At 26.7% G+C, this 27643-nt stretch overlaps 3 protein-coding genes across 4 annotated transcripts; 1 reads left to right on the top strand and 2 right to left on the bottom strand.

Annotated features, from left to right (window-relative positions):
* Positions 1-2573: 2573 nt before the first annotated feature.
* LOC132916892 (protein brunelleschi) lies at positions 2574-9907 on the bottom strand. 2 transcript variants are annotated; one of them, XM_060977321.1, is made up of 20 exons: positions 9674-9907; positions 9476-9602; positions 9188-9379; positions 8795-9075; positions 8521-8737; positions 8343-8457; positions 8139-8274; positions 6835-6975; positions 6263-6732; positions 5978-6203; positions 5594-5895; positions 5310-5536; positions 5074-5188; positions 4919-4988; positions 4631-4773; positions 4419-4575; positions 4151-4343; positions 3835-4079; positions 3606-3755; positions 2574-2727 (listed from the first exon to the last, which is right to left on the bottom strand). In XM_060977321.1, exons 2-19 carry the CDS (start codon positions 9594-9596, stop codon positions 3609-3611), a joined length of 3498 nt encoding a protein of 1165 aa, XP_060833304.1. In that variant the 5' UTR covers positions 9597-9602; positions 9674-9907; the 3' UTR covers positions 2574-2727; positions 3606-3608. The 2 variants fall into 2 exon arrangements, with proteins under 2 accessions (XP_060833304.1, XP_060833303.1); XM_060977320.1 differs by lacking the exon at positions 2574-2727 and having other exon boundaries at positions 2795-3755.
* Positions 9908-13706: 3799 nt separating this feature from the next.
* LOC132918129 (uncharacterized) lies at positions 13707-16912 on the top strand. The gene is made up of 2 exons (XM_060979237.1): positions 13707-14422; positions 15800-16912. Exons 1-2 carry the CDS (start codon positions 14170-14172, stop codon positions 16618-16620), a joined length of 1074 nt encoding a protein of 357 aa, XP_060835220.1. The 5' UTR covers positions 13707-14169; the 3' UTR covers positions 16621-16912.
* A 453-nt stretch (positions 16913-17365) lies between these two features.
* LOC132931593 (protein toll-like) lies at positions 17366-23530 on the bottom strand. The gene is made up of 4 exons (XM_060997463.1): positions 22605-23530; positions 19407-21420; positions 18488-18646; positions 17366-18413 (listed from the first exon to the last, which is right to left on the bottom strand). The coding sequence occupies exons 1-4, from the start codon at positions 22679-22681 to the stop codon at positions 17676-17678; spliced, it is 2988 nt and encodes a 995-aa protein (XP_060853446.1). The 5' UTR covers positions 22682-23530; the 3' UTR covers positions 17366-17675.
* Positions 23531-27643: the final 4113 nt, after the last annotated feature.

Raw genomic sequence — 27643 nt, 5'->3', positions numbered from 1 at the left:
TAAACTACCATAGATTTATTGATCTATGCATAGACATGCGTTGACTAAAAAAGCATCTATAATCTGTTTTCTATGAGCATGACTAATATACGTATACAATGACTAATGAGCACGGTTTAAGAGCCATGGGAGCTTTGCGGGGGTTTGATTTCATATTTTAAATATGTAAATTTTATGATATAACGTTTATTGAAAAAATCTTAAAAGCATATTCATAAGCGCAACTATAGATCTCTAAAATGTGGGGTGCTAAAACTGTTTACAGTTTACCAATTGATGGTATTTCACTTAAATATAATAATTGTTACGTATAAAAAACAAGGAGTATTAAATTTTAACTTGGGGATGTTAAAAACCTTTTTGCACCCCTCTAGTAATACCACTGAGCATATTGTTGTTGTTCATTTAGATATAGGTATTTTTTAAAAAAATTTAGTTTTTCGCTTTAATTCACATACTTTACACAACTATTATCATTGATTATAATCAATGCTATTATATAAAGGAATATCTATGACGGCAATACCAGCTATAGGTATGGATTTGATGCAACTTACATAATACCTATATAGTAGCCAGTAGGTAGATACTTACTTCAAAGACCGGGTTCACTCTTCAAAAATGGTAGTTAAACATAAAACATGATAGTTGCAAGTTTGCAACCACTAATAGCACTTATAGGTAGTTAGGTGTGAAATAAATAAATTAAAGCCTTTGAATTTCACCTAGAATTATTTTTTAATAAACTAAGTTTTTCCACTCATCCAAATTCCTTGACCACATTACACAAATAATGTATAGGACATAGGTACGCTATTCTATTATAATTATAACTATAATTTTTTAGTAAAATTATCCCAACCTTCCTACCACCACTAAGAAAAATTTGTAAATACGTATAATGCTTACTATAGTTAAATTGATAACCATAAAAACCAACTTTAAGGTATCGTGGTATCAGAATTTTTCTTTACAAATGAATTTACTAACGTTTCTGGATTAGCTGTATTGCTTGTATTAGTTAGGTATAAATAGCAAATGTCTCTTGAAGAAGACAAAAGACCTATTATTATATCAGCTTTTATCTACTTATACAACTGGTTGTGAAATCTATAATATATTGAACAATTTTTTTTGAAATAAAGGGGTTAACTTAATGGGTATCTAAGGGGTATCTAATTGTATTGTATTGATATTTGTACAGATGGGGTGAAAGCAATGGTTCAAATGGTTGGAAAAATTTCTGGCGTCGTTTCAGGATTTAAAGGACAAATAACAAATCGTCAAGCACTTGCTATTAAAAATGCCAATACTTCTTAAAAATATCTTTCATGGAACAGTGAAAATTATAAATGTCGTGAAATATTATTGGTCATTGAACACAAAACTGTTCACAATTTTTTGTGAAGATATGGGAAGTATCTTCGTTTTTTTTTGCCCAACATCACCTATTTAATTTATTACTCAGACTTACTGATACAATTTGGTTACTACAACTTAGTTACTTGGCTGATATTTTCACAAAATAAAATAAAATAAATTTATCAATACAAAGTAAAATTACCATAGCTTTTATGGCAAATAATAAAATCCGAATTAAAAAAAAAATTAAATTTTGGCCTGTGTTTTTCTCAATATAAAATTGATAGTTTTGCCTTGTTAAAAGGATATTTACATTTAATTGATGGTACTATCAAAGAATTTTATGAAATATATGACGAGATAGAACAACATTTAAATGATGAATCATCATTGATGATAATTAAAAAAATATTTTTCAGAGTATTGATGATTTCGCATTATGATTAACGAGGTAACCGTCCGCGTTTGGCGAGAGTAGTCAGCCCCTTCGATTACTCTTGCCGACCAAAGACGGTTACCTCGTTGTTCATAATGCGCAATCGCCAATGCCTAATATAGAATTTATCTAACAATAAAGGTAATTGAGTTAAAAATCCATTTTTAATCAACAATTTACTTGAAGACTTTTTATAACATAGTATGAAGAATTTATTGAAATTGCCATCGATTTATCTTTAAAAACTTTATTCAATAAAATATCATTAACAGATTTTTGGTGCAATAACAGTATTACTAACGTAATCAATCTCTGGCTAAAAAAGCAGTACTAACACATCTTTCTTTTGCAACAATATATCTGTGTGAAACTGGATTTTCATCATATACATGATGAACAAAAAGTAAAAAGCAATAAACACGCAAATTTAATGAATTTAATATACCTTGACAACAGTGGTAAAAAAACTTTTTATAATTCTACTTTAAAACAATTCTTCTTTTATAGTTGACTATTTTTTAATATTTTAAATATAGTAAAACAAATACAATTGGAATCATAATTATTTTTAAATACTGATAATATTGGGATATATTGATATCCAGTCACAATACTAATGTCATAAAAGTTTAATGTAAATTCCCATTTAGTCAGGTTATCAGTTGATTTTTGATGCCAGACTCAAATCCAAATGATCAACAACTAAATTCATGAATAAAAAAGTAATAACAATAAAATGATATAATAGAGTAGGATATAGTATACAGAGCCAGTTTTAATTCTTTCAATGTCTAGTGCAAGAATTATTTTGGTGCCCCTCATCAAATTCTAATTTTGACACCTCTCACGTGCCCTTATAATTTTAACGCCCTGTGGTGGAGCACGTGTCGATTATATCTAAAGTTGGTCTTGATAGAATACAATTTCTTCTAAACAAATAAAACATATTTGCAAGAAATTATAATATTATTATGATAAAAATATAAATACACAACATTTTGATTTTAATAAAAAATAAATATATATTATACAATAAAACAATCATAAGTCATAATTACTGACAAAATTAAATATTTGGTATCATAATAAAAAAGTATTATAATATAATTTTTATTTAAAAATAAATAACATTTGAACACAATTAAAAATGTAATCATTAAGTAAATATATTTAATATATTTATATCTTATATCATTGATTAAATATACAACATGAATATTTAATTAACATAAATTAATAATAAACAATAAAAAAATAACATACTAATATAGTAATATTAAAAACTTTTATATTTTGTTTTGGAGTATTTTTGACTGGTGTTAAAAAAAGCATAATTGAGCTTCTAATGATCTTGTCACTTAATTCCACGGGTCAATCATTTTAAATAGTCATATCAGGTTTAGGTTATTATTTATAATAATAAAAAGTATAATAATGTTCTATGTGGTATGCATAAAAATAACCCTTGATGTATTAATATATTTAGATAAATGAGAAATTTAAGAACATTGATTTATTCTCAATAAAATAATTTTATCAAAATTTAATAATGTAAAATAATAATATTTTCATTACTTTATAGATGGTGCTCTTTTCTTTCTTTTTTTTTTTTTGTATATATAGATTTTATACCAAAGAACAAAATAATCATTAAACAATTAAAGCAATGATTGAAAAGGAGTATACCATGGCAGTAAATATTGTAAGTATTTAAATATTAAATTTACTACTATTTACTTAACCTCAATAAATTATTTTTGAATTTAGCTATAAAAATATAAATACATGGAATAAATATTATATTTACTATTTATTCAGCAGTAATATCCAATTGTAATGGAGGTATTAATTTCCATATGTGTTGTTTTAATGTTTGACACTGCAAATTCAATTTGTATTGACCAGGATAAAAGAATATTACCCCACATTCATGATATAACCTATCATGTTTGTTAACCTATATGTAATAATTTATAAATGTAAAACTATTTTAAATTTTCAACTTATGTGTTAATTAACTTAATTATTGTACTCACTCTAGTTGTATGTGTTTTAGTTGATCCAGTAGTAGCTAATCTATTTCCTAGTTGACTGTTTGTAGTTCCATTCAGATAGTCTTGGTAAAAATTCAGTTCCAATGTAACATCATCCAATGGAGACATAAGAGAATTATGTACCCAAATTTGTAGCTTTAGTTGCTGACCAACAGGATATTGAGATGTTTCCGATAAAAGCTTTTCATCACACTCACTGACAATTTTTTCTTCATTTAAATTGATTTCTAATAGAAGTATATATTATATTCTACAATATTATAGACTTGATCTACAAACATTTGATTAAGTAATTTACCCCAATAAATAGGTGATGTGCAAACAATATCAAGCATCTGAGGACACAATGTAAGGCCGTTTAATTTTGCAACACCCCATCTGGATGGTAAATCATCATACGAATTAACTGACCATCTTAACAAAACTTGTTCAGCTATATGTTTGTTGCACTGGGATACCATATCAGCTTGCCCTTCTTCACCACTACTAACCTAAAATAAAAACTTATTTTAATATAAATTTACATTAAATTTAAGATTATTATTCATAAAAAAACATCAGTAAACCTGTTCTAAACTATGAATTAAAAATCTATCAACAGGTACTGGAATCCTGTAGGATTCTTTTTCTTCCATTAAAATGCTTTTATTTGTTGCATATTTAAGTTCCATTTCTTGATTAGTAACATTTACAACATCAAGTACCAAATAAAATTGGGAACCCCTAAAATACAAAGATATTAACTACATCAATAAAAAAAATAATATAATATACTCACGTTTCTGCTTGTAAGACATCCCATCCAGTTACTAATACAGAATTGAATATATTTAATGATAAAACACATGAAATTATTCTGCAATAACCAGCAGCCATACCTTCACCTCCAGCATATTTTATTTTAATATTAAATTCAATAACCTAAAGTTAAATATGTTTAATATTTAATTAAAAAATATATTATAATTAAAACAATAATTATGGGGTCATTATAAAATAATATGTATTGAGTTAAATTATTTTTTAATTAAAAAAATGAATAAATCATAAATAAAATAAATATTACTTTTAAAGATGTTATATCAGTTGGGCTTCTATATCTTGAACAATTTGAATTTAAACTGCTTTCTCCTGATCTGAAAAATATACAACCATTTCATATATATATTAAAATATAATAGATTTAATAAAATCAAAAACTAAATCTTGATATGAATTTACCGGAATGATGAAGCAGTCATTGGTGACAATCTTTCATTTCTTTGTTTAGGACTAGGTAATGATGGATATGAACTTGGACCCGATAAGGTTAAGCTACTTTTCAAACTATTAAATTCTATAGCAATAAAAATAACAATAAATACAATATTTAATTTATATGAAGTCAAATTTTCAACACAATTAAAATGAATAATTGGAAGCCTAATAATATTATCTTATTTTAATAACATTATTACCTGCCAGCGGATACTGGTTGCTTGATAGGAAATTTAATGCACCAGTTAAATGAATACCCACTAGAATTTCTGATTTAGGAGTAATTGGCAAATAATCTTTTATATTTTCAGTGTCAACTTTAATTATACTATTTTTTAATGAATGTTCAATAGTCGATTCAATTGATATTTCCAAAAGATCAATAGAAATTGATCCAACATTTAATATTTTAAGGTTATAATCCACACTAAAAATTTAAAAAATAATTACTATTCAAGCGAAAAATATAATTTGTTTTATATACCTTTCGCCAGCAAATAATGTAATATTAGATACAGTCTCATTTTTTGAATCTAAAATAAATGCTTCCAGACATGGCATTGAAGGAATAACTTGTACATTATATGTCGTTTCTGGTACATTTGGAATATTTTTAAGGCGACAATTAGATTTTACTCCTAACGTATGTGTTGAATAACCGTTAATTTCAATTTCCCCCACTTCTTTAGGTATACCAGTTAACACAACATTTTGATAACTAATTTCTGGAGGTAAGTTTATAGAAAATGGAATACTTTCAAAGACAGCACCACTTGTCAATAGAAGCTGAATAAAAATTAACATTGAACTATTATAGCAATTTAAAGGTAAAAAAAAAAAACAAAAACTTAGTAAATAAAACACTTACAATATTTGTTACTTCTAATTCGAAATTCAATGGATTACTGAGTTCTAGTATGACTTCACAAGGTTCATTTATTACCCAAACATATTCCATCTTATTACTTTTAATGTTATATTTTTCCATTGAACCAAACTTCAATGGAGTAAATAAAAATGGACCAAAATCTTCTTTAGCTTTTACTAACTTATGTGGCCTTAAGTGAAGTTTTAAATTTTGTACAGAAAAGTTCCTAAAAAAGATTATAATATAATAGGTAATAAATTAGTTTGTCAAACTGAAATTTCTTACTCAGGTTGTGGTATATTTAAAAGATTTGCCGGAGGTATAACAAGCCCATTAACCAATACAAGAGGGACAGGTGAACCTTCACATTGTGCAGATAATACAGACAGTTGTGTAGCATAAGCGCTTCTTTCTACTTTGTCCATCATCCACCACATAGTTTGTAATAAGAATGTACAATGCCTTGTTGCTAAACTAGCGTTTCCAACTCTTTTTGCAGCTAATACAATTTCATTAACTACTTGTCGTTGTAATTCAGGCCATCCAAATTGCCCTCCTGGTACATAATCATTTGGATCCAAAGATAACTTATGTCCTGGCAACATTTTAAGTAATAACTGATAGCACTGTTCCCATGAAGTGTGTGGATTACTAGCAGAAACATATCTTTTTGAAGCCAACCATTGGAAAAATGATGCTTTACGATGAAAACCAATTTCTGAATATAATTCAGCTAATTTCATTAAACGTTGTATCTGGATATTAAATAATATTTATTTTTTACATTTGTTTATATCAAAATGATTAATTATTTATTTATTTTCCTAATATTATATTGAAAAAAATTTTTTAATTACTTTCTCCTCATCAGTCAAAGTCAGGTTTACGGGTAAAACATTTTGTAAAAAATAATGGACATGTATAAAATGATGATGGTCAACTGCTATACGAGCAGCTTTAAGACTTCCTTCGGTTAATACTACTCCAGCATTTAAATACTATAAGATAAACAAATATATTATAACAGTATATACTTTTGATTATTTTTATGGATGTGTATGTGTGTATGTATGGAGGAAGGGAAGAGATGGATTAGTTAATATAAAAATTTAGTGACAAACTACTTCTATACTTATGTTTATTATATAAATAGTTATATGACTCAATTATTCTCATATATAGGGTCCAGCAGTGACATCGGATGAATTTTGATTGGGATGACGGCATAGAAAAGAGATTAACGGTCTTTGGTTCGTTATTATCATTATACCCTACCATATAGTAACAATGGATCATTGGACAGGTGAAATATAGATGATGGATTAGTGAGGATTTTCCGTCAGGATCATTATATTTACCTTTACAAAATTTAGATTGTGCATATCTTAATCTAGATGATTATCAACAACAAATCTAATTTTATAAGGATATGCTCAGGAGACTTGAAGAAAATCAACAATGAGGTGTACTTCCACCTCTATTGGATTTTTCAAAACTTCTAGTAAACTTCTAGGCTACTAAAATGTATACATTTCAATGTAGGTCATTTGATAAGTGTAATTTATAGAAAATAGTTTTTTTTTTTTATTGAACACCAAATGGTAACTCTTGTACTTTATCTTTACATTTTTAAAATGAAAATAAATTCATTATCTAAAGAATAATTAAATATTGAAATCATCCTGTTTTTCTGCCAAACCCTAGATTTTATAATTTTATTGATGGTGAATATTTAGTATTATAAACATTTTATAGTTAATATGGTTTAAATGGCAAAAAACAATTTAATAAAACTAAATTTTAAAGACAGAATTATGTCTAATTTTATTAGATATGTTAAACAACTAAAGACCATAAATACTAATTGCAGTTTACTAAGTTTACTAGATAAATATTGTTTGATTTATTACTTTAAGAGGATGTCATACCTGCATATGTTATTTTTGTCTTACTAACTCACAATACAAAACTGGAACTGCTTAATCTAAATATTGGTATATTATAATATGTTAGTAGGACAATAATAACATATGCAGGTATGACATCATCTTAATTGTACATTTTTAGACTTTAATTTAACGATGATAAGCAGAAAATATCAGATCATTGCTGTCTGTATTTAATGAATTTATATTTTGTTACATCTTCACCAGCTACTTACTTTACTATAATGTTTTAAAGCTTCACCATAATTCTTATAAATGTCATCAATGCTAAGTAAATTCTGAGGCATTGTAGATCTGACCACATTATCATCTAATGAAACAAAACCAGTATTTGTGGATAATGGTCTAAACCTATAAAGTAAATTTCCAAAATATCACAATATCATACAATAAGTAATGAAAAACTAATAAGAACATACTTGAATCTTGAATGACGTTCTTGAAGTGAAGCATTTCTTTGAAAATTTGATTTTGTTAGTTGATTTTGAGGTTGCAATATCATTAATGATGTTGCACACAATCCTTCCAAACAACCTTTAAGCAGAATTATGTAAATATGTTTAGATTTTATTTTATTTTCCAACTATTTAAAATTACCTCCTAACCAAAGCCAATCATTACAGGAACGTAATGTATCTATGGCAGTCTGATAAAAATTAAGAGCATCATTCAAAAAACCAGTTTGCAAATTCAAATCAGCCAAATGCTTAGTTACACGTCCCATACAACGTTTCTTATTAGCTCTAGACTCCATATCCAAGCCAATGATATTACGTTTTTCAAATGGAGCAATTAACAATGTGGCTTTATCCAACTAAGAAAAAAAATTTAGGTACCAAAAATATGTAGTATATTCAATAACAATACATACTTTTTCTTTTGATTTTTCCAGGCGTTTGGCATCCAATACCCAAAACAAAGAGGACAAAAATTCATTTAAATGCATTTCAATTGAAGGATTTGGATCATTATCACTAGCATAATATACATCTCTTGACTTGAAATTTGATGGTGTACTTAATTCAGGAGAGTTTGGAGCATTTACACCAAATATAATACATCGTGAATCATATAGAGTAGATTGATATTTAACTTTTAAGCTCTCGTGTAATCTACATATTTCATTTAATTCAATTTGAAGTTTGCATTTGGCTAAAAAAAAAAGTACATACATTAATGATGTATAGTATTTAATTTTCATACAATCTATACATATAATTTTTTAAATAATACTAGAATATTTAACTAATGAAAAAATACTTACAAACAGTTATAAGACCCAAAAGCCGTCGATGTGTTTGAAAATCACCCCAATCATTATTACCAACTGGATACTCTTTGATATATCTTGCTTGAACACATCGTTCTGCACCAGTACCATCTACTATACGTAACTGATTTATCCGACATATACGTTCAAAAAGACGGTTAAAGTTTTTTGATGATAATTCTTCACCTGAAGACAATATATTTCTTTCATACTTAAGGGAACAATAACCATTAAAAGAAACAAGTTAAAAACATAAATTAGTATCTTGTATAGATCATTTACCCAGATGTTTCACTAGTATAAGTAGAGTACCATGATCATGCACTGTCATTTCATAGTCTGGATGTGACATGCTTGGGTCTTGTGTTGGAGTCGACAAAATGGCACTAACTGAAGATCTCATTGAATCCTGAAATTTAGTACACACGTGCAATTTCAAAACATTAATGATACAACCATTCATAAAATGAGAAAACTCACCTGATTTTAAATCCAATTTTAAACAAAAATAATTGTTGACGACAAGCACAAAACGGATTTATTCAAGTAAAATATTATCATTATCTAAATTATAAACAATTCAATTCTTCAAGATAACGAAATAATTTTAATTCTTGATCATATTATTATATTAATGATCAGAAATTTATGAAATATTTATGATAGATTGTCTAATTTGTTTTGTTATTTCGTTTGTATTTCAAATTTTTTATATCACTTATCTAGTATCTACTTCATCAAAAGTATAAAACAGGAACATAGAAGCAGATAATAAGCGTATACTGTTGATAACAGTGGGCAGGGGCAATGGCCAATGGGTCTTGTATTGCACATATATAATAAAGAAATTTAAAAAATATATTTAATTTAATTATATAGGTATTATAATACTTTCAGGCACCCTCCGAAATATATGGGGTTTTGTAGTGTTATTTACTTATTCAATTTTAATGTTAGTTTTGTTTTATAAATGTTTGTATTTAAAAAAAATATTAATAAGTATACCTAATTTTCATAAATTTTTTTTGGATACTCAAAGAAAGTTCTACTTTTCAATAACCGATTTTTTTAGCGTACGTCACTGAACACTTTACTATAATATATTATATCATTATCACAGCTATTCTGTGAATTGTGATTCTGTATATTAATAATATACATTATATCTGAGTGACGAGTGACTATTATATCTAATTTCATCTATTCTGATTTCTGTGATACTACCTATATCGTCTATTTGCATATACTCTAATGTCTATCATTTATGGACAGTGGCATATCCAGAATTTTTATTAGGGGGGACACACGGTGTCTATAATTTTATAAGACATATTGCATTATTGCAGTATGCGTTCATGTTTACAAATAAATATAAATTTTTAAAACAAAATATAGCAAATACGGCCAACGAGGGGGGCATGGCCCCTGTGCTCCTCCTGGATACGCAACTGTTTATGGACCTTATATAATATTTCATCGCTAACATAATAATAATAATTTCTCAAAATCCCAATTATTATTCTCAATGTGATTTTAATAATTTATCGACTCACTTTAGTTAAAACTATATAAAAAAACAGATAAAACCTAAACTGGATAATTACTATTAATTTTTAATAATGGGTAGATATTTTGGGGAAAAATAATTTTTATACAACTGAATAAATAACAAAAAATGTGAATAAAAGAACCTAGAACACTTTGAAACAATTTGAAGATGTCATACTTTTTCAACTACTGAATAATATATAAATAATGTACATGATTTTGATACATTTTTTTAGATTTTGAACCTCAAACGCTTATGAAAATAAAATCGTGTTTACGTATTTTTAATATTTTTAAACTGCTATAAGAATAACTTATAGGCCTACGAGGTTTTATCAAACTTTTATACGATCCTGAAATTTTGTATCAACATATTAAAAACACAAAATTCGAATGCCTATATATAAAGCCTAAAATTAGTTTAACTATTTCTACAATTTTACTAAGTATAGAAAACAATAACTTTAGAAACAGTAGAATATTTAAAGTTTATACGGTTACCTAATACCATTGATTATTAAGTATTTATAATCAATGCTAATACTCTTTGAATAACATAAAATAAAAACCTAAAATCGTTTAAGAATAAATTGTTATTATTATTATAATTTTTGCAAAATTTTAGATTTACGCCTATATTTCCTTTATTCTAGTATGAACATTGAACAATTTTAGATTTTTTTTATCATAATTTATAAAGAAAAATTAAAGAAAATAGAAAATTTAAAATTTCAATAAAATAAGAACAAACATTTTAAAAGTTATATCATATCCACAATATACTATTAATTATTATAATTATTTTTAGAAATTTTCAAATAATTACGGTTATTTGTTTTTGATTACAATAAAATAACAAAATCAATTTTTACAAAATGATTATACGTGGAAAGGTCCTGATTTTTCTTAGATTATTTTCGTTTATTTTCAAATTTCAATTATTAAGAAAAACACTGGTCATTTTTTACTTTAAGCCCCTAAAGTATTATCGAGATCCACTTACCAGATGAAGTACTGCAGTTAAATATTTCTTTATAAATACCTACATCATTTTATTGAATGAAGCGTGCTTTATAACTCATAAGTCATCATACCCAGTGGCCAGTGACGTATTTAGAGATTTACCTAATGCCTTAGTTACATTATGCAATTTGTTGCCCCCCAAAGTTTAAGCATTTATTTATCTTATTTTTATAATCATTAAAAAAATATTTTGAGATTCAAAAATAACAACATATTCATACATAGAAGTATAGAACATAACATAATAATATAATATGAAACATATACGTTAGATCGTTACATCATTTAATACTACAACTGCTATTGTGTGTTATAATTATAAATAACCAATTTTTATTTCCGAAATTCCGCGTTATTGGTCAAGTATTATTTATATAATAATAGAGGCAGTAAGCATCAGTGGCGCAACCAGGGAGGGGATTAAGGGGTTGAAACCCCTCCCGAAATTATTCCAATGCCTAGTATAATAACCTATATACTTATTTTATGTATATATATTGTAATAATGTAACCCCTTCCGAAATTTTTTTCTAGTTGTGCCGAATATATTTTCTGATAAGCACGAATAACGTATTAACACTATTAAGTAACACTATTATTATTAACACTTTTTCTAATTAAAACTTGATGCCCCTTGAAATATGATGCCCAGGGCGATTTCCCACTCTCGCCACCCTAACGCCACTGATCATACCCTAAATACAATATTAAAACGTATTAATTTTTACATAATATAATCAGACATTTTGAAGTAAATGCATATTTTTAATATGTTACTTATTCACAAAAATATTAGTAATAGGTACTAATCATTATTAGTAATTTTTAAAGAAATATGTTTAATATATTGTATTGTAAATCGTAATATATTAATATACAACGTCGTAATAAATAAGATAAGATAGGTAGGTAACGATTTTTTATATCTGTTATACAATCTAGCACTAGCATAGTTGTTCTTATTCGTTTGTTTTTTTATTCAGTACCTATTTAATTTTTTATAGTTGTAGTATTAAAAATTAATTTTAAATGAAACTATTGGTTTTAAAAAAAATTTAATATACATTTTGGCTTAATAATAACATAAATATTTTGACTTTTCGTTTCAAAAAATCTATATTCTTATATGAATAGCTAATTTTATAATATTAGAATTTTGCTAACGTCAAACCGAATTTTTATTTACTCAACAAAGCCAGATTTCAAGGTTTGTATATTTTACTCCAGAAACCAGATGCATGTCAAAATATAAAATTGGCAAACAATATTTTAGGAACACTCAAAGTATTTTAAAATGATAAGGGTTAGGCTCCATAACATAGAACGGTAGTTTGAATAGCAAAATTAAGCTGAATTTAAGAAAAGTAGTCGATTTATTGACTTGAATGATCACTTTCCAATTAATTGGAAAGTGTAATATAATACATTAATACGAAGGTAAAACTTACTATAACGTTTTGCCTGTAGAATTTGAATGCGGGATTTACGCTAGGAGCTACGTCCAGACGCTACAGGAGTACAGGAAATACGTAAATTTAACATTTCAGACAATTTATATATTTAGTATTTATTCAGTTTATATTTTATTACAATATATATATTATAATTGAATTCTATAAATAAATATATAATTAATTAGCTGTGACTGAGTCAATAACAATGATTATTCAATTTAAACATAATATATATTTATTATTTATATAGTAATTGAATTAATACAACTATAACATATTAACATCACGGGACATTGGTGTAATAATTTTTAAATTGTTAATATGAATTATTATGACGTAATTAGTATTTACAATTTAATAATATTATGTCAATATTATATTTTGTATTATAATCAAGAATACACCTGTCATGTCCTGTCCTTGGTAAAATATTTTGTGATAACGTGATAGCGCGACACTGATAGCAATACACAACTTGCTGTGCGTGGCGAAGTAAACACAAGATCGATGTATGATAACGGATGCGGGATTTCCCACATTTTTCCCTGGCACGAAAATAGCACAATTACCTAACGTAAACATACTTACATCTGTCTTGTGGACAATCTGACAATTTATTCGAAGCGTCATGTGTACCAGTACTAAAATCGTTCACATCGAGCGGCCGACGCGATTGTCATATTATAAAAAAACCCATTTAATTATTTCACGCATATTCAATATATTATATATAAATATTTATGAATATTTTTATGTGTATATCGATATCGGGTATAGTTTTGTTGTATTTTATAATATTTTTCACGTTGCGCCGCCGAAACAATTTTGACGACGATAACACAACAATGCGAGTGTTCGACTACAATATTAAAAACATAATAATATAATAATTATTGTCATACCCGCCGTTCCTAGCATAATAATTTATTGTGCACAGCAGTCGCGCGCACGATGATTCTTCACGACGGAATGATGCTTGACGATGGGTCATCGTACCAGCAAAAAATGTTCGACAGGGCAGCCGTGCTCTTGCAAAAGTTTCCGTTCCGGTTCCTCAACAGAGTTTCCAGAGAGAACGCAGATCGGTCAGGCAACTCGCGCAAAATGGTGTTTTACTACTCGAAACGTTTTCCAAACATGTGTACGAGCTCGTCGTTCTACGATGACATAATGAACATCGCAGAAATGCACGTGAACTATTACCGTGAGTATTATTGCTTGACGTTAAAAAATATTCCAATAAGTATTAATAGTGAATTTTGTTTCCTCTATCCCCAACGACCGTTATTTACTCTGCATGAACAGATCTAGACGATCTAGTGTATAAGTGTATTGTTTAACTGTGTTTTTTGTATTGTATTATTTGATTATTACGAAAAGATGTAGATTAGGTACCTACTACCTATTCTATTTCGGTAATAATTAATAGGAACCAAATGTCCAATACTGTTAATCAAGTTATTAAAACCAATTATTTCTTAAGAGGCTACATTATTAGTACTAACAAAATATAAACAATTTCGCCACAATTTAAAGATACATCATACACAAAATACCACCGTACCTGTACATCAGAATGAAACGAAGAAGGGTCATAGGGGTGTAAAGTTGCCCCCCACCTATTCTGCAACAATACTGCAAAATATTATCTTACCCATTATTGTAACTATTTAATTTTGAAAGTATGTTATCTATTAATTTCTTTACTTGTACATTGTATTCTTCTAAATAAGAGCTTATTATGCTTTAAAAAGATAAAAATAAAATAAAATATTAGACAGTCAGCACTGTAAATTGTTCAAAAATTACCAAAGGTAAGTTATCTAAAAATAATATTAAATAAAATGAACCAAGTTTGGTCTGACTAACACAAATGCCAAACAGTTTCATTAGATTACAAAATGAAAATTTGTACTGAACTTAATGAAGTGATAGAGAAACATAATGTAATTATTATTGGTATGAATAAGTTTTTATAATTTTTAAAAGATTTATTTGAGTTCAATAAAAGTAAAAAAAAAAAAAAAAAAAAAATCAATTTGTTCTTATTTTTAAACTTACCACAACCTCAGACAATGATTAATTAAGTATCTACTTGTGATTTTGTTTAATACTAACATTATTATTAGAATATTTATCAGCTTAAATCTTAGTATCATTATTGCATTTTAACTAAGCTTGCTTGTTCTGGTTTTAAAGGCACATCCTGATGTCCAGGCTGTTAATTCATTTTATCAGAGTTAATAAAAGCTGAGAGAAAAAAAAATTGTTTTATTTAATAATAAAACATAGAATAGTAAACTGTATCATTATATCATTATTAATTAATAAATATTTATAAAAAGAAAGATATACATACCTATTTCTATAAAAGAGTTACATAAAAACAAAAGGTCAATTAGCCCCGGTTTGAGAATTTCAAAATTTGGCAACCCTAATTATAACATAATATTTTCTCATATTTATTGTTTGTTAGACTATATAACTTTTTATACTTATACTGAAAAATTAGAAACATAATTTAAATTAGTTTATTTTTTAATATAATAATTAAACTAATAATTTATATCTAAATTAACAGAATCCCGTTGGTTTGATTTTGGTGAATTATACTCAGAACCATCTTTCAATGAATCTACAGTTCCATGGACTAATCGTCCATTATTACGACCAATACATTCACAAAATACATTTGTTCATAGTGTCAATTACAATTACAATAACAATCAGAGGGATTTAACAAATAGTCATACTCTTAAAGTTCAATTACCTAATAAACTAGTTACCATTCTAGTTCCAACACCTAGTTCTGTTGAATCATTTTCAGCATCTAGTTCACCATTAGATTTTGAAGAGCCTATTACACCTATAAAAGTAATGTCTAAAAATAATAATGATTATAAAAAATCACCTGAAGAGAATAATAATAAAATACATGTCATAGAGGACGATGATACTAAAAACAGCAGCATTGACTCAGATAGTTCTAGATCTGATACTACTATTGATGAAAAGACTGTATCATATGCGGAAATCATAAAATATTCCAAACCTACAAAACCAAAAAAATCTGAAAAGCCTGAATATAATATTATTGAAGAATCTAAAAGAGAATCTGTTAAATCTAATAGAATTCCACCATCTAAAAAAATATCAATTAAGCTACCTGATGCTCCGTTTCTACCAAATAATCAACATTGTGCATTTTGTAAAAACAATGGTGAAGAAGAATCAGTTTATAGAACACATTTTGTTAAAGATGAACTAGGGAATGTGAAGTGTCCATTTTTATCAAGGTATACGTGTCCACATTGTAAGGCAACTGGGACTAAAGCACATACTATTAGTAGATGTCCATTAAGTAATAAAAATAGAATTAATAAATTCAATAAACAACAGTGATAGAACAGAATTCATTGTTAACATTGTTTTAATATATATATATTTTTAAATATTATTTGTTTAATTTATTGTTTCTTTTATCATAATAGAGCAAATTATAAATTTTAAATTAAAATAACTATATTTAATGGATATTTTTTACATTTTATTCTTTTAGATTTTGTTATAAGTATACAACTAATAATTAATAATTTAGGACAATTTTGTTCGTGTTTATTCAAGTTTATAAAATGTTATGTTTTAAGATTTAAATGTTTATATCAGTTTATTTAAAGAATAAGTGAGATTATAAATAAAAAGACTATACAAAAGCTTTGTTATTATGAAATTTCAAATATATGATTTTTTTTGTTATTTTTTATTTAATTTAAATTTTATATTAAGTGAAGTGTATAAAACAATTTTTTACTTAAATGTTTAACTACTATTTCTCTATTAAATAACTATTATTAATAATTGTTTATTTTTATATACTATTGACACATCTTTAAATTAACTATTTATTCTTCTGACATATTTTAGTTTTAGCTATAAAATAAAAATATAATATCGGTACTGATATTGCAATAATTACATTTATTAAAAGAGTCAGTACATCTTTTTAAAGATAGTCTTCTCCCTCGCCTTATTTAATTGACAATTTATTTGTTGTATTATAGTAATAACTAATTAACTATTGACTTAGGGTTTAAGTAGAAAAATTATCCCAAGTATTTGAAGTTGAAAATAATAGATTTTCTATGAGTACAGCACATGTTAACATTTATTAATTATTATGTAAATTATAATGAACAATTATGAATATTTTGAACATATTTGATACTTTAAAATTGTTGGTAACTTAGAATTTATAAAATGATTCATTTAAAACAATTCAGTTTACAACTTATTATAATTTATAACTAATAGACATAAAAATATAACTGTATAACAAAATAAAAAAAGAACTTATAAAATAAGATAACTGTTATAAAATGTATACACTGAAAAAATGATACAAATATTATTACATTTCATAAAACAATTAAAACAGATAATCAAATATAAAATAAATGTCATGTTAACAAAATAGGATTTAATTTATCGGGTACTATAATCTTAGTTCTAATTTTGTTTTTTGTTTCTGGTCTATGTGGAAGAGCATATCTCAATTTCTCCCAAAACCAACTATCTCCCCATTTAATATAAGTGTTCATGGATAGATAAGCTTTTAACTCTGGATCTAAATCTTTGGTTGACATTTCTCCATAAAGTATGACGATTATACGACTGCGCCGTTCGTTTAGAGCACTGGAATAAGCTGTTCTGAATTCCGTGCGACCCCAAACACTGTCCAAAAAATGTTGTGATAATACAATAATAGTTCTTCGAGATTCATCAACTGAACGAGCAATTTGAGCAGGAATCCAATCGCCGACTACCCAGTCTCTGTAGTGAAGACAAAGTTTAAATGGTGAATTGCCTCCTTCCAAGCCTGGCACTAAATGCTTTGCAACTAGCTCTTCGTCTTTGTGAGAAAAACTAATAAATGCATCATATTTTTTATCTTGGTCGAGAGATTCTTCAGATATTGGCCATGTTATATTATGAGAATACAGCCATATTTTGATTTTAGTCTTATAATTATTATACAAAATCCATAACAAACCTAATACTAAACTAAATATAGCTAAAAACATAGATACAATAATAATCGTGGCAGTATTTAATCTTTCTAGACATACTTCTTCCACAGTCAGGGTGTATAACAAAGTTGATGATTGATAGCATGTGATATTAGCTAAATCAAAAATCTATTAAAAAAGAAAAAAATATATATAAGTAATAAATATAATAACTCATAGTTGTTAAGAGCTTCATGCTTTACCTTGGATGAATATTTGTGAATAAAATTTATAGTATTCTTGGCATCACAATCACATATCCATGAATTGCTATTCATTGTTATGATGTTTATATTAGGTAATGTATTGTTAAAATTTGTCTCACTTATCATTGTCAGATTATTATGTTCCATGCGTAATTCCTAAAACGAAAATACAGATTTTAAAATAAATTCATAAAGATCTAAATAGTAACAAAATTATGATAAAACCTTAATAACAAAGATCTATTATAAGGTAAACTTTATTATAAAAGTAGAAATTCGTGTTTAAGAAATCATAAATTGTGGATAAGTATTATAATTATAAACAACTCTTTTAAGTGATTTAAGACATACTATAGTACGTAAAATAATTAATTTTACTGTTATTTTTAAAATTTTAAGGTAAGATTATAATAAATGGAATTTCAGAAACTTTTATTGACATTTGACTTAAAAAAAAGTATTGAGCATTTTAAAATTGTAAATTTTATAAAAAAAAAAACCATACCTTGCTAAAAAATTAAAATATCAATAAAATTCTTGAATGAGCTTGTAAATTTAATACAATGTCATTCATCTAATTTTTAATATGATAAAGAAAATGGATTATTGTAAAAACAAAAAATTTTATTGTCTACCTATATTTATAAATGAAGTGATGCTAAACTCATGTCATGTGAAGCAATTACTTCACTTCTAAAATGGGTTTATCATATAAATTGGGTGGGTAAGACAGCAAGTTTAGATTTCGCTTCACAAAATAAGTCTGTGTTTTGTGATTTAAGGTATATTAATATAGATTAAAGTTTCCAATAAGGTATTAACAGTTAAGGTTAGAATTAGATACTCTTCACTCAAAATATAAAACAATATAAATGTACATTTATTTTTTATTATAAAACTATTTTCATTAACTTACCATAAGATTTTTAGGTAACTGCGTTATATTAATAGTGTTTAAATTGTTATAACCAATATTTAACTTTTTGATATTCAAATTTTCGTAGTTTGGCAACTTGGTGATATAATTATTTCTTAAATTTAGTTCTGTATAATTAATATTTTTACTTGAAATTATTATTTCTGGTGCCAATGTTAAATTTTTATTTGAACAATTCATCAGGGCAGATTTGTCATGAGGACGGTAAGTACACTCACATTCTGAACAATCAGTCTTGTCTTCATCATCAAAAATTTCCCAATCGCATGTTAAACTTTCCATATTTACATTTGAAAATTCTGTACGCAAACCATCATTACATATCAATTTTTGTTCAATTTGTAAGTACTTGTACACTATTTTTGGCATTTGGTTATGTAAAAATCTTGCAAACTCATAATTACGACAATCACAAATAAATTTATCACTAGATAGATTTATTCGTCTATTATTCCAAAAATTGTGTGGTGGCGATTGTGCTCTAGCAAATATTTCTAAATTCGACAAATCAATTATTTCTAATGGATTATTGTTAAGATTAGTTCTTACAATTTCATTTATATACTGAATATCTTGTATTCTGAGTATAGTGATCTTATTACCTGCTAAATTAATGTTATTTAACTTAATTAAATTTAACCAGCCAGGATCAATACAATTTATAAAATTGTTTGATAAATCAATAGTTTCGATTTCATCCAAATAATGTAATGAGAATGAATAATTTGAGATCAGGCTACTTATTTTGTTATGAGACAATTTCAATGTTGTTAATTTTGGGACATTTAATGCTTCCCTTTCAACATTTATTATCTTATTTCTTTCTAAATTGAGGTATTTCAAGTTTCTTAAGTACCTTAGGCCAAAATTATTAATTTGAACTATTAAATTATTGGATAAATCTAAGGTTTCTAACTTTATTAATGGTCTCAGTAATTCATGGTTGATATTTTCAATTTGATTTTTAGATAAATCTAACAATTTCATTTTTCCAGCATCTCGAAAAAACATTGCCGGCAATTCATTCAAACGATTTGAAGCCAATGATAATTCTATAATATTCGATGAATTCCAAATCATATTTTCTGGTACTTTTTCTAAGTTAAGAGACCTGAGATAAATATAAAGTAATCGGTCTAAGTTAGTTAAAAATCTATGAGGTAAAGTGGTAAAATTACCATAGCTAAATCTGATAGACTCTAGAGAAGTGTTTTCAAACGTTTGGTTTGGCATTGTTACTAAAACATTCTTGTTTAATGATATATCAACAAGCTTACTGAGATTTCCAACAGTTATAAATTTAATTTGATTGTTGGCTACATCCAAATGCTTCAGACTCTGAACATTTAAGTCCAAAGTTGTTAAATAATTTGAGTCTAAATTCAAACCTTTTAACGGAATACCATAAAATAGATCACTATTTATTTTGGTTATCTTATTATCTCCTAAATCTAATATTTCTAAAAAAGTAAGGGATTTGAACACACCACTAGGTATTTCTTCAATGTAGTTATGTCTGAGATATAATTTTGTTAGGTAAGGTGTTCCCTCAAATGATTCATTGGTTAATATTAATTTGGTAAGAGTAATATCTAAGGTTTTCACACTTTCCAAATTTGACAAATAACCATTTTCTAGACTACCATTGAGTCTCATGGAAACTAGTTTCATATTTTGAACCTTGTTAATGCCAAGTGTTGAGATAGTTTGATGAATTCCTGTATCTGATAATAGACAATTTGCATAATGTAAATCTTTAATATTGATTTGATCAAAATGCTGTTCCCAATGTATTTTATCTGAATTACATTCAATTTTAATTATGGATTCCATCAAATTGGCTTCTACAGTTGATAAGCCACATTCCATTTGTATTTCATCTTTGTAAACATGATGCTTACATGAGCATTCATCACTACTTAAGCACAATAAGTCTGATAAAACTTGACCAAGAAGTACTTGGAGTATTATAATATTTATGAACCAGTTCATTCTGAAAAAATAAAATGGAATTTTTATTTTAAAATTAAGAATCAAATTCAGCATGAATATTGTAAATTTTATGTGTAACTAATAAAATATGAATTCTTCTAAAAAAAAATACCCAACGAAGTTCATAAAGTCATAAAATTCTAGTTAACCTTGATATACTTAATATTTTATCAGGATTATTGATATTAATATAAATAAGCACAATATACAATTCAATTTATAATAAATAAGTGCATCATACGGATTCAAATGATTCAATTATAAATAAATTGGACACAAATCAAAGGTTGCTTTTTTTTATAATCATTTAGATAACACTTTTGTTTAGTAATTAGATTATTATTTTCCTACACTCATTCAAAATAATATTTTTTGAATATAATGGATTTAAAAATTATGGCTAAATACAATGAAATTGAATAGTTATTATTATATATACAATGCTATATATAGCTGGAAATTTAAGTTAATTGTCATGTAGTTATGTTACTCTCATAGATTTTTCTAATGAGAATACTAATGAGTTCTGGATGTTTATTTTATAGTATTTAAACTATATTATATTATAGTATTTTTAAAGAGGAAGGTAGTTAAATCCCATATTTTTTAGTGGAATCAGTTATTGTTTTGTACTTTTGTTTTAATTACTTGAATAAAACAACTTTTTTTCTGTGCAGTACGATTGATCTTAAACACCATTTTTCTTTGTATGTTAATGTAATTACTAATTTGCCATTAAAATATTAACATATGTACACTTTTGATCACTATGAAAAGGATTATAGACTTATAGTACTAACTTGATATATTTTAACAAATCTTACAATTATACATAACTTTGAACTAACTTTGAAAGAGATGATGGGTTTCACACATTTTCCCACTCTTTATTTTTATAAAAAACATAAATTATTATTTTGACCCTTCCCCAAAGAATAACTAAAAATTCGAGTAAAAATTACTCTATGTTGACAGAAAACACATTTTACAAAACTAAAAATTGTGATAAAAATATAACCACGGTTTCAGTCGAACTCCAGGTCTCCCGGGTCTGCAGTAACATCCTCCCCCCACTACACACACCGATGACAAAAAAAAATTGTTTTTATTTTATAATTAATATTAGAAATAATATGTAATATTTAAATATCAAATATAATCATTTTAATAGTGTGAAAAACTTACTTGGACCGGCTGTGAATCGTGATGCAGCATTCGCGGCGTGTCAACAGACTTTGTGCGGACATTGCCATTGACAACATGGCTATGTCGCGTTCATCCCTACGGTTTGGGAGCTTTCAGCGTGAACCGGATCCTCCGACTAGATCTACCTGGTTTCGGGGATAATAAAATGCGTGGTGGTGGTAGCATAATTATCTGCCCTCGACAGAATTGTGTTTTACACTTCGCTAACGTCGTAAATCGTAATAATAATTTCACAGTCGTAAGGTCAGCGTTCGTCGGATAATTTCAAACGATACAAGACTGAAGACACGGCTATTCAACAAGATATGACGACGCTGCTTTGTAAGTATCGATGGGTGCTGTTATTTATTGATTAGCGATTATTAAAAGTTAGTTAAATAACGAAGTTGAATATTCGTCGCAGATATTTACATAACACTGGCGATTTTACCATCAGGTCGAGACGATTTTACACGAAAGCGGACCGTGTGCGGACGCGCGAGCGACACTATGACTATTATACTTGTAGTGTTACGACTACGAGTACGACGACTACGCGTAAAATATTTCGTCAATAGTGAATCGTCGCTATTCTATTCCGCACCTGTATGCATGTAGGTAGGTAATAATAATATTATTCAGTCGTCGTCGTTAGCGCTAAGCAGTAGTTGAGTAGTGGTGGAAATTTGAAAACCGTACGCGAGGCCTTTCGCGCGCGCCGCCTCGAATCCGCGATCCCCTCTGAAGCACAACCGGTTTCGACCATAAATATAACAACACAAGGCGATAATAGTTACAGTCATAACACGCGTTCCGTGTTCAAACAGCGGTCGTATCGCGACGTAAGATCGCAACAATATTATAATATACAATAATAATAATAATTATTATTATTATTATTGCACGCGCGATTACGCCACTGAGCGAGAACGTGGCGGATTGTCCAGACGCATGTCCACAAAAACGAAATGTGATTTCGTATAATGGCGATGAAAATTTACAGAATTTATCGCGTCCGGTGCGGCAATGGGAGAATGCCAAACGCTCGTAATCTGCGCGCAAAATGCTTTCCGTCGTTGGTCATTTTTCCTATGTTTATTCGATAACGAACTAAATATATTATTGTGTAATGTGTACATGTATCATACTATCATATTATTTTATAATATATGCTATATTTAGCGCGGTCCGGTACACATTACAATAAAATGCATAATTTTTTATCATATAAAATATATTATACGTAATATATTGATATCATTAATATTATTATTATTATTTATTATTTATTTATGAGCAACAGCGACGTTTGTTGGTTACAAATGTTACAATCAATATACATATTACACTATAAGGTCATACTACAGTTATAACGTACAATGATATATAATATTATAATTCAGCACATTTTTACTGGGAATAATATAACTTTACGTCTTTACTATTATTAATTATGCATGAGCTCCGTATTGCAACATTTATTGGCGACAATATTCCTACCTTCGACCTGCCGCTACTCCATCACGAACCACCTAAATCTAACCACGAATTCACTGTGCTCTTGTTGTCCTCTGATATTTATATAATTATATAAGAGAATCAGAATGTACGATTGTACAAATCCGAGATCTCTGCATTGGCCTTGCTTTCAGGATCATCGAAATTATGATAATAAATAAAGCCCTGAAATGGGGTAAATGCTAAATCCGGATGGTTTTATTCTATAAAATGTATTACCATAGTACCATACGTCCATACATATCGGTGTACAAGATGTACACGTTAAGTGGTATCATAAAAATAATATTATGGTGGCTAGGTACCACATTTATTTTAAGTGACAGTTCCCATTTTTCTTACATATTTAGATAAACTATTATAATTGTTGTATACCTAAATGTTTTTTCTAATAAATACAAGATTCACAAAGTTAGAGTAAGTTGAAATGTAAGAATAATCAAGCTAATTATTTGTTTTAACACTTTATTTACGTAGTATAATCTTATTTTACTTGCGAGATAAGATAAAAAGTACCTAATTTTAGGTTTCTAATGAAAATTATTTCAAAAACTATCATAGTTACCTATAATAATAATTTTTTTTTTTTGATTTTGTTATTTTATAAACATTAGTGTTTATATTTTACATCTTCACTATGTACAAATAATTTAAAAATATATGAGTAAAATTGAGAGTTAAAATATTGTTAGAATATTTAGTGGTTGCTGGACCATTCATTAGGTCCTTTTAGCGGAAACTCTGTGTATGTATTTACATTCATAGATTTATCGTTTGTCCATAGGTGCAATTTCAAATTTTTTTTTTTTTTTGGGGGGGGGGACTGAAAAAATGTTCTCCAAACATATCCGCGGGAGGCATGGACCACATCTCTTTTAGTTAACCTTAAACAATATTTTACTTTCTTAAAAGATTTGTACACTACATTTTATTAATTAATATTACATTCTCATTAGTTATTACTTATTACTCAGGCCTGCCCAAGAGAAGATAAAGAGTTGTCTCCTCCAGCCTAGCCTATACATACGATATATCTATCTACAAAAAAATGAATTACAACACCAAACAGAAACAATAAGAAAGTAGCACTAACAAAAATAAAAAATAAAATTATTTTAACTGACTTTACCACTAATGAATAATACCTCAGGCATCTGCACACTTAAATATTTTGTTTTTTCACTCCGATCTCTGATTCACGCTGAACATATCAAATTTATGTTTAGCAAATTCAATCTTATGTTGTTTGATATATATTGCAGTGAATTAAATCATGGTTATCTAGTCATCTAGATAACAGTAAATACAACTATTGAACTATTAGCAATTATAATCCACACTGACCACACTATCTGTTTTTACGTTGACTTTTAAAAATATTTCAATTTTTTTGTAGTATTAAAAGTGTCATTTTTAAATTGTAATATTTTACATGCCCACTTAACACTTTAACACTTGTATAGAAATTGAAATATCGCAAAAAAGCCAACATATACGGACGTAGATAATGTTTTTATCTTTGAATTTAATAATAGGTCAATTCACTCTAGTATTAAAACTAACAATATAAGATTGGTTTTGTTGAACCTAAATTTTCTGTTGCGCGTGGACGCGTGGTTCATAGAATGGAAACAAGTACACTGATATCATCTTAATCAATCTTATACATTTTTAATGACAATTGAAAAATATAAATAGTTAAACGATAACCAAAATACGTTTAATTTACAGCAGCAGTGTTTTAAATTAGTTAGGTTTTAATGATGTCGAAAAAAAAAATAAATTCTCATATAACTAAATAATGTGTGACATAAATGATATAAAAAAAGATATTATGTTTTAAAACTATAATAATGTATACATAAATGATTTTCATTTTTATAAATAAACAAATCTGGGAACTAAATATTAATTTTACAATTATATGTTATTTTTATTTGTGTGTCCGTGTTCACAATAAGTATTGAGGTCGAAAATAAAAATTCCTTAAATTTTTTTTATAACCAGAAAAAACAAATAAAAAATTAAGGAAAACGTGAATTCTTACGTTAATCCGGGTTTAACTAATTTTATTTCTTTATTTTGTTCTAATTCGAAAACATTTATAATCACAGAAACTTTAATTGTGTAACTATGTATTTATTTTATCATTTTCTATGGTATGGTGTATATTTTAAAAATATTTTAACTTTTTCGAGCTATTCATAAACAGTTAATTTTATTTTTTATTTTTGATAAATGCCAATAAAAAATGTATGAATGAATAAAATGCTTGAATATTTAATACCTACGTTGTTCTTAAAAAGTGGTTAATTTTCTAATCAAAAAATTTGAAAATTTATAGTCACAATATTTTTTTTAAATATTTAAATTTATTTAAAACAAATTTAAGTTATTATATAGACTTATTAGAAATACATTAAAAAAATTGTGTTCTTACCTAAAAATTGAAAATTGAATACAAGATTATTTATAAGATTTTCAACCTATATAAAAATAAATATTCTACAGCAAAGTAAAATTAATTTTTTATAAGTACCTATTCAAAGTTAAAATTTTTATAGCATTGGGAATTGGGATATGTATTCGTATAATTACTATTTCTTGCTAAACGATTTTATTTTGTAACTCATAAACGAATAACCGTTGATAGGCACATAATAGGTATATAATTTTAATTATATAATAAAATATAAAACTTTTTTAACTCACTTTGAGCTATTTATAGGCATGCCCAATTTTCGTATTTTTTTAATTGTTTAAACTTTTTTTTTATAATTGTAGATTATTTTCTATGTCAAAATTCTTAGAAATTTAGTACAAGATTCCTCATAAGTAGTTTATACTGAAACCAAAGAATTAAAAAAATATACAAAGGAACAAGGAAATTATTTTTTACAGATATTTTAAGTACACATTTTGGAAAAATTTTTGAACGATAAATAACAATTTAGTTATAATTTAAAAACATAAAATACATGGAAACTTAAAACTTTTACAAATATTATATTTTTTTATTTATTTATAAAAGACATCTGTTTTCTCGATTAATACAATAAATAAATTAGTTGACGCGTTTGTACAAGAGAACAAGATCTAAAAAACACGAGGAAAGGCAGCGTCCATCGACACTACTTGTCTTCCATTATTATATTATTATGATTTTTACTAGACGTAATTACATTTTTGATTTATTTTAATACAAAATTAAATTTCGAGATAAACATTATTATAATTTGGTATAAAATATATATTAATTATTATTATAATAATTAACTACTGCATATCACCATTATCCATGAAAACATAAAAACCATATCAACCTAGTACCTACTATAGACTATATAGTACTATTAGTACTATAATAATACTAATACTAAAAGTAAATTAATTGGTTTTTATACTAAAAAAAATAATATCATCACGAAATATAATGATTGTTTTTTGTATACAATGATATATTATTGAATTATTTGAATTTAAATTTAACACACTTGTAATAGTGACCCGTATGACCCATA

The sequence above is a fragment of the Rhopalosiphum padi genome, chromosome 1 (genome assembly GCF_020882245.1).
Source record: "Rhopalosiphum padi isolate XX-2018 chromosome 1, ASM2088224v1, whole genome shotgun sequence".
NCBI lineage: Eukaryota > Metazoa > Arthropoda > Insecta > Hemiptera > Aphididae > Rhopalosiphum > Rhopalosiphum padi.
Note: the sequence above shows the minus strand (reverse complement) of the source record. Positions and strands in the feature narration are given on the sequence as shown.